This window comes from Microtus ochrogaster, unplaced genomic scaffold (genome assembly GCF_000317375.1).
Source record: "Microtus ochrogaster isolate Prairie Vole_2 unplaced genomic scaffold, MicOch1.0 UNK248, whole genome shotgun sequence".
NCBI classification, from domain to species: Eukaryota; Metazoa; Chordata; class Mammalia; order Rodentia; family Cricetidae; genus Microtus; species Microtus ochrogaster.
This window is the reverse complement of record NW_004949346.1, coordinates 73,227-82,251: the sequence shown is the minus strand read 5'-3', so window position 1 is coordinate 82,251 and position 9,025 is coordinate 73,227. Positions and strand designations below refer to the sequence as shown.

Below are 9,025 nucleotides of genomic sequence, written 5' to 3'. Positions count from 1 at the left end.
TTCCTTTCCATTAACCCTTAAAACATACAAACATTAAACCACCAAGGTAACTCTTACCTTGCCAAGTTTGGCTGCCAACCAAAGGTACAACCTAGGCCATGACAACAATACAGGTGCTATGTTCTGATAATCACCAACAATTTCCAGAATATTTTACCTCAAGGATGCAGGTCTCTTCTTAATCATCACATATTTCCCTACTCCATCTGGCCATCATAAAGTATCCCAGCAAAGAAAAGATTTTATTTTATTAATTCTTGTACCTTGTTAATCAAAGCTGTCTCTTTAGCCCCAGCTAAACATAACTAAAGATTCTTCACACAAAAGTCCCAGTAGTGTTTGCCTCCCACTGAAACTGCACAAGCAAAGCCTACATTGTTCGTACTCCTTTCAACATTTTCTAATCTTCCAAACTCCTACAGAATTGTTAGCTGAGCTCTCAACACTCTGTATCTTTTCTAGCTCAAAGATCCAAAGTCTTTCAACAATCCTCCAAAATGATGTAATCAGATCTGTCTCAGCAATTCCCCACTTCTGGTACAAACTTGTCTAGGTGTTTCTATTGCTTGTGATGAATGGAATACCATGAGCAAAAAATAAAGTTATAGAAGATAGGTTTAATTGGCTTATATTTCCATATCACTCATCACCAGTAAGAAAACAAGGACAGGAACTCAAACAGGGCAGAACCTGGAGCCAGGAGCTGGTACAGATGACATAAGGGGTTCTACTCACTGACTTGCTCTTCATGACTTTCTTAGTCTTCTTTCTCATAGAGCCCAGATCCAGAGGCTCAGTGATGACACCAAACACAATGAGCTAACAACTACCTCTTTAATCATTAATTAATAAAATGCCTTACATGCCTGCCTTCGATATAATCTTATGGAGTTATTTCCTTAATTGAGTTTTTTTCCTCACAGTAAAAGTAAGTTGATTCAAGTTAACATAAACCTATACATAAAATTATCTATTTATCAAAACTCAGTAATAAAATCCACCACTCTAACATATGACATCCTTAGCCAAAATGCTTTGACCAGGTACAAGTCTGAGGCACATAATCTTTACTGTGGTGTGGACTTCAGACTCAATTCAACAGTAGTCAGTTATGCTCAGAAAAGGCATGACACTGTAACACACACACACATATATAATATATAATGTTATATATATATATATATAAATAAAACTTTAAATGTGTATGTGTGTATGTGGATGAGTTTACGAGTGTGTTTATTTTGCCTTCAGGTGATGAGCATATGCACCTGTGAGATGTTTACAGATACTAATGGTCATTGTAATAAATGTTAAATGCCTTCACTGTATCCTCTAAATATGAGCTGACCTTCATGCTCTTGGACACTGTGGGCGCTGGGCTCTGTTTATGCAGAGGAGCCCTTCCAGAGTGGGGCATTTCTTTACTAATCTATCTTGGAATACCCAGACACAATCCAATTGCATCATATCAAATGGTGTTTGTGCCATAACATTATGAATACAAGTTATATAGCCAATCTACTTCATTTGGGTTTGTCCCTGTGGATTTGCTATTCTTAGACTTGGCTGACATAATAAACAAATGTCATGAGAGTAAGATCCTCAGACATGTGTTTGTCACTTGGACAGAAGTCCTCAGATGTGAAGCCTGAGGGTAGACACTGTTGAAGATTTCTCCAGGGGACTGTAGCAATCTGATGGGAGAGAATAAGTAGTTGAGAGGCCTCCTCTGTCTGCAACACTTATAAACCACAGGAAGTATCACACATTTCCCTGCTGAGAGTGTGCATTTGTCACCACTGCAGGTTCCATTTGTGATCAGAGAAACATTGACAATGCTGACTTTGATTTCTTTCTTCTTGACCCTGAAGCTTCTTATGCTCCAGTGCAATTTTGGTATACCAAGGTGTTTGTACTCATGGACAGACAATGTATACCAGGATGGAGACATGGTGATCAGTGCCTTCTTACCCTTTTATGGCTATCAAACCTCTCCAAACTCTGAAGGATCAGAGAGCACACACATTTCTCTATGGTAAGTGTTTCCAGCCTTCTCTTCCCAGACCTGTTCTCCAAGATGTACCCTTAATCCATTTCATCTTTTTCTTCCTGACTCTGCTCTCCTTACAATGTGGTAAGAGGTTTTCATTTTCATCTATTGACTTCAATTTTTCTGGGTGGTGATTGAGCACAAAATCACTCTGTAGCCAGGCCTAACCCATCTGTCCCTCTTTCAGCCACTGTGCAGCGGCCTAATGATGTAACTAAGAAACAGCTGGAGGCATGTGCGTAATTCAGCACTAAAATCTGATAAAATATTGTTCCTTCTACAAAATAGGGTCCAGGGATGCTTCCTTTGTGTACTTCCTAATATCTATACAGACCGAGTGAAACCATATATGACACATTCCTGGGGAGACAACCTACTGTGTTTAGTGACTTCAAATGTTTTGTAGACCAGTATTTCTGCAAGTTGTGCCCCTGTATCTGCTTTACACTTGTCTGGCCAGTGACTATTGTCAGACTGCTGTGATGTCTACATTCTGTCCAGTTTCTCTGTGATACAGATGCCAATAGAACACTTTGCCTAAAATGTCACTACTGCAATCAAAGAACTGTCTGATAAAGGAATGAGAAAGACCTCCACAGATCCTTCTGCTCCACTGAACACAAAAGATGTCAATGGGAGCACAGTTTATACCTCAGTCATATGCTGATGTGTCAGGTGTTACCCATGACTTCTGGGCACATTGAAGAAGAGAGACAGACCTAAGTGTTGGGAAATATTAGTGCATTCTCTTTCATTTTCCCTTTCTGGGCTCGTTTTCACTTTCGGCAACACTGCCAGTCACATATGCATGCTACAGTCTCTGAGGTACCTGCTGTGTTGATTCCAATGCCTTTCTACTCACGGCCAGTCCTTAGACAGATTCAGCTCTCTAGAAATCTTAGCTTGATTTAAAGCTTTCTGACCTGAATGCCTTTGGTATCTAAATACAGCTGTCATTTGTGGTTTGTGTTGGATTTGGTAATAATTCAGCTTTCCAGAACAGAGGGCAAATGGCAAACCTACTTTATCTGAAGCTGAGATAAAAGTCCAGGTGAAAAGTTATTGACAGTTTGTCTAATTTTGTGCATGAACCAATAGCAATTTTCTATTCTCAAGGAATTAAAATGATGCACTGTGTGAAACATAAGGCGTAACAATGTCAAACTACATAAAATTTATTATATTAAGTAATAAATTCTATGACAAAAATCTACAGTTTTAAATTATATAATTCATGCTTATTTTAACCACTTGACATGTCCTTAGTAAGAGCCTTATGAACCATGTGGGCCACTTTGCATTTATCTTTTGTCTACCACAGTTTTTCTGATTTGAAGTGAGCCCATGACCTACTGCAGATTATGACTTCAATATTTTGTTGATTGTATAATGTACAGACTATATTAAGAATACATTGTTGCAAGATAGCTGTTTATTTTCTCTCTTCATCTTTATTTTAAATCATGGTCACACACAACTTTCCAAGAGTTGTAAAATGATTTTGTGTTTGTTTGTTTTAAACACTTGTGAGTGTGATGTGCTGAACTTGGAAAGAACATAATCAGTTGAAGACTTTGAGGTTCATTAAAGTGGTGATTGTAGCTTCTCTTCTAAATTCCATGGGTTTAGTAATTTTGGAAAGTTGGCTCTGTTTCCACGACAGTTGAACAGATATTAAGTCCTATTAGATATCTATATGCTCTTTATGCCTCTATCTCATTCTTCAGTTTCACAGACAATTGTTTCATTCTATTGTTTCTTAGATATGTGCATGAGATTGTGTATGAATCTGAGTGCATGGAAGTGCCTGAATGTGTGATCATGTGCTTTTCAGAATGCATATGTATGCATATCTGTGTGAATGTCAGGGTGTGTGAGTGTGTGTGGGGGTGTGAGTGTGTCCAGGTAACTGAGTGTATGTGTCTATGTGGCCTTCAGAGGAGAATCTTGGGTACTATTCTTCACTTTCCACCTTGTTTAAGAGAAAGACTCCTTGTTGTTCACTACTCTGCATGTGAACTGGTAGAATCAGAGCCTTCTGGAGTTCTCCTATATCTCTGTCCCATTTTCTCTTTAGATCATCCAGATATACCATGTCCTAGGAATATAAAACCAGCTCCTCAGCACAAGTATAGCCAGCAAGTGCCTTCTCAATCACCTCCCCAGCTCACATTCATGGTAAGGAAGCTTGACCTAGTCCAGATTTAAGCTATCTTCAGTTGTCTTTTCACATGGAATGTATAGTTCTAGGATCATATTACCTTGTCATACACATTCAAATTTTGGTGTTGAGAACTTTTCTGTCAAGTACAACACTCTTACCGTCACTACTTTCCTGCTCCCATTTCTCTTCTGGAATCCTTTCAACTACATTTGAGCATTGATCTTACAGTCATGTCAATTTATCTGGATGCTTATTAGTTTGTGCTTATTAGTTTGTGTAAACATTTTAGAAACATTTTTGCACTTATTGAAGATGATTCTTAGTGTTTGACTTAACAAATTAGGTTTTAAGTACAGTTGAACTCTCAGAGAGTTAATCATTCAAAGTCTCTGTGACTGAGCAAAGGAGCTTTCCTTAGGGTAACATTGCAAGCTCTCTGTCATGTAGGAGTTTCTCAGTAAAAAACAACACACTTCTACTTATTCATCCATACTTCTCTGAGTTTAAGGATTTCTTGTGTTATATTTTGAACCCTTCTCCCAAAGTATAGCTAGAAAATGCTGGTTGATCAGCTTTGGTTCAAGAAGGTGGAGGAAATGAGTAAGAACTAGTGAGTGATTTTACAACATCTAGAGCACAACCAACAAGGAGGTGGGGAAACTTTTGCCTTTCCTCCTTTGTCTTTCAATTCCCAGCCATGAGTTAAGAAGTTGAGTTTCTTTTTCAATTGCCATGACACCCTATACCACCACATGCCCAAGAGGCACAGGGCCAACAATGTGTAGACTGTCTGAAAATCTGTGAGGCCAAGAACCATTGATCACTCTTCACCTAATTACATATTTTTAAACAAAAGTCATTAGTGCTGCCAAAAGCTTGATTTTAATAGTAGATTAGTAAGGCCACAGCTCTACATGGTTCCTCTGTGAATACGTGTTATTCAAGGAAAAGGTACTGTGCTAATCACTCTTCCCAAGCTGAATCTGGTCCTTTAAAATATAAATTGGTAAAATCTTAATTTTACATATTATCTTATATTATTGCTATTTTAAACGTCTTCATTTTTATTTTTTTAAACATTTTAGTTTGAATTTCCACCCCCTCTCTCATGATGTTCCTTAAGTCTTGAGGGAAGAAGAAGGTTGTGTTATGCTGGAGGAGCTAGACTCATTGTGCTTTGGATATATCATGGCAGGCTGGCCATGATCCAGTGGATAGTCCTATACCAGCTCCTATATAGACAGCATTAACTTGACATAGTTTTGTAAACAGGAGGTCTTAAAGTTGGGAGGGTGATGAAGTAAGGAGTGAAAGGCAGCAATGATCAACTATAATACATACTCAAGTGAAATTCACCCTAAATTAAAAATATGTTTCTCCTGACATTGCTTACTTGACTGACCATTCCAGTGAATATTTAATATTTTTCAATTATGCATAATTTTAGGAGCAAATATCTCCACACTCAACAATAATGATATCTAATCTTTGTTTCTTTTAATTGTGGAGAGCCACTCATTCCAGGAAGCGGGTTGTGGTAGGAAAGGGGGCCGCCCTCTTGCCTGTCATGTCAAATGCTCAAAGGCATGTTCATGTGGAACCTGTGCTAAACCGCTCATAGACCACCTGCTTCTGGGTCAGGGCTTCATATGTAGCAGAGCAGTTCTCTCACTGCGATCTATTGAGAGTCAACCCACAACCCAAGGGCACCTCGGGACTGAGGCCTTATTTACCTCACTTTCTTTGTATAATGCTGAGGCATAGTGGGCTTGTCTCTACCCATGTTAGTGTATTTATTGTTGACCTTGTCATAAAACATATATACAGGAAATATACTGATTGAAAAGCATATTTTTATGAATTTAAGCATATATTTGCATTTAGAGAATATACATTATATAAATATATATTATCACATCCTAGGAAGATCCAACTCCTGGGCTGTAGGCAGGGTTCGGGGAAAACTCTACAGTGTGATGAAAGTAGACTTTTTCTATTTGAGGGCTAAGGGAAAAAAGTGGACAGACACTTTCCTGATTTTACTCTTATTCTCTCATGTTGAATTCTTCCCTGCTTTCTTTTTTCTTCATAGCTTATAAAGACCCAGAAAATGTTTCAGGCATTGTAACCGAGGGTCACATACCATTTCTGAATAAATGATAAGAAACAGGTGTAATAAATGTATAAGACATGTTAAAGATTAAGAAAAGAGCACTTTCTCTCAGTCAATTCCCTAACTCACAGCTGCAGAAGAGGAGTCTTTCTCTTATCTATATAGGTAGTCTTATACAACTAAACCACCAAGGAGACTGGAAGAAATAAAGGAGTTGTGTGCAATCTCCTATATTTATAATTGTATAAACACTTTTAAAAATTGGGGTTCGTGGTTGTAAAAGCCACATTTCTTAGCCTGGAGACTGTTCATTTCCAAAGAGCAACTGTGATCAGAGAGTGAGTGCTGAGGCACATGCTCAGAGGCAAGGCTGAGAAGCCCTCCCCAACTCAGAGCTGCAAGGTAGGGGGCAGAGGCCTAAGCACAGAGGAGCTCACTAAGGCACTCTCCAAAGCACGGTGACATTAAAAAGCACTTTAAATGTAAAAATATATTTTTCTGTACTGAATGTAACCCTTGACCAGGGTATAAATGAATAAAGATGCTCTCGTTGATGTGCTGAGCACAATGACCAAAAGAAACATGGAAAGGAAAAGGTTTCCCTCTGCTTACAGTTCTCAGGTCATACCCTACTTCAGAAGAAAGCTGAGGCAGGATGTTAAAGTGAGGGCATGGGGGTAACTATGCTCACTTGGCTTCTTTCCTATCCACCATTCAACCTGTTTCTTACTGCACTTAGACCAGCAGCCCAGCATCAGCCACACATAGGCTGGATCATCCACATCAATCATCGATTAAGAAAGTGCCCAACAGTTTTACTTACAGGCTAATCTAGAGGTGATATTTTCTCAAATAATGTTCCTTTTCTCCAAATTACTCTAGCTTGTATTAAGTAGACATCAAACAAACAAGCAAACATAGTCAAAGCAATGCCATAGTTGATTGTAAATATCTTTAAGAAGCAATATGAAGGATGAATATACTATACAGTAACATTAAAAGGCCTTTTAAAACTTAAAAAATATTTTTTTCTCCTGCAAGTAACCCTTGACCATAGAAAGGGAAACTTTTAACACTTTCTTGAGGCTATGAAGTTGTTTATTTGTTTTTTGTTGTTTTTTTTTTTGTAGCTCTGGCTATCTAGGGTATCTTTCTCCCATAGTGAATCTTGAACAAAGTCCAATAAAACTGAGGGTAAGAATTCATGCAAAGATTTTATTACTGTCCCTGGCATCGTGATTAAATTAATTTGCACTGTTTACCTTGGCTCAACAAGTCAGACAGCTGGCTACATATTCTTGTAAATAAGATTGCATTTTTCTGAAAAAAAAAACCCATAGACTCCATTAGCAGTATGCACAGCATAATCTTAAGCTACTTTAAAGTTTTATGTCAGTTGATAGTATATGGTTATCTTTGCAGCTGTGGAATTACAGCTGTTTTCTTAAGTTGTGCTCCAATTCTTAATAGGAACCTCTAACCCCTGATTGGGAAACATCTCTTTGTATTTATTTTATTCATCAAAACTCTGTACAGGCTAACAATTCAGATAAGGAAGAGCCACCTTCTTGACAATCCACATATAAAAATGCTCATTCTATCAGGAATTCTATTCATAAGATACCCACACTAGATACAGGCAGTGAAAGATTTCCCACAGCTATTAGGGAGAGAATGCCATTAACATATTTAAAATTACAGGTAGAAGCAACAGATATTCTGAAGGCTTTGCAAGGTGTGATTTTCTCTATTAAGTATTATTTCTAGTGAGTTACACTTTGAATATCAATTGTCTTCAGTCATGTGAAAACATTTGAAGAAATGAGAAGCCATGAACTGATAGATCAATGAGGAGTACACAGGAGAATTTGAGGGAAGAAAGGAAAGGGAAAATGATTTAATCATAGTAATTCAATATTAAAAGAAACAATCAAAAGTATTCCTGGTGGGGAAGACTGCTTGTTATTCCTGGCTGCCTGGACCATGAAATAATCGCTCAGAAGCTTTGTTATTTGCAATACTATTTGGTCAATAGCTAAAGCATATTTCTGGCTAACTCTTTTATCTTAAATTAACCCCTTTATTTTATATTATACCATTAAGTTCTTGGCCTACTGGCAAGGTTCAGGCTAGTGGCTCACATCTTTCTCTTCTGGCAGCTCCATGGCTTCTCTTTGATTGTATCTTCTTTCTCCTGCATTCAGTTTAGTTTTCCTGCCTAGCTCTATTCTGCTAAGCCATTGGCTGAAAGAATCTTCTTTATTAATTAACCAATAAAAGCAACACATATACAGAAGGACTTCCCATGCCATATTCTATTGATATATCAGAAGTAAATATGGCTACTTAAAGTCTAATAAAAAAGGTAAAAGAGATCTAGAACATTAAGATTATGAACATATTAAGGTTAAACTAAATAAAAAGGCCAGAATGAGAAATAACAAATTATATATGGAACAAGAAAGCTACCTAAGCATTTGAGTAGAAAGAAGTAAAGTAACCATGATGTGTGCAACAGATGGCAGTGTGGTTTCATGTTAATGGCAGGGTGCAAGTGAAGATACACTTCAAGCAGCTTGGGGAACTGGCTCTATGGCTAACAACAAGCAAGATGGCTACCTAGGTTCAGATCACTAGAATCCGTGCAAATTCTTGTGCACCTACAACTCCAGCACTGCGAGGTATGGTACAGGATCTC

At 37.9% G+C, this 9,025-nt stretch overlaps 1 protein-coding gene across 1 annotated transcript in view; it reads left to right on the top strand.

Moving 5' to 3' along the window:
• Window positions 1-1,805: 1,805 nt before the first annotated feature.
• LOC101995356 (vomeronasal type-2 receptor 116-like) overlaps window positions 1,806-9,025 on the top strand; it is a gene marked incomplete at its 5' end in the record, with an annotated part of 29,611 nt that continues 22,391 nt past the window's right edge. Inside the window, one exon of the mRNA XM_005372187.1 lies at window positions 1,806-2,035. Coding sequence (XP_005372244.1) covers window positions 1,806-2,035 — 230 coding nt within the window. The remainder of the gene's footprint in view (window positions 2,036-9,025) is intronic.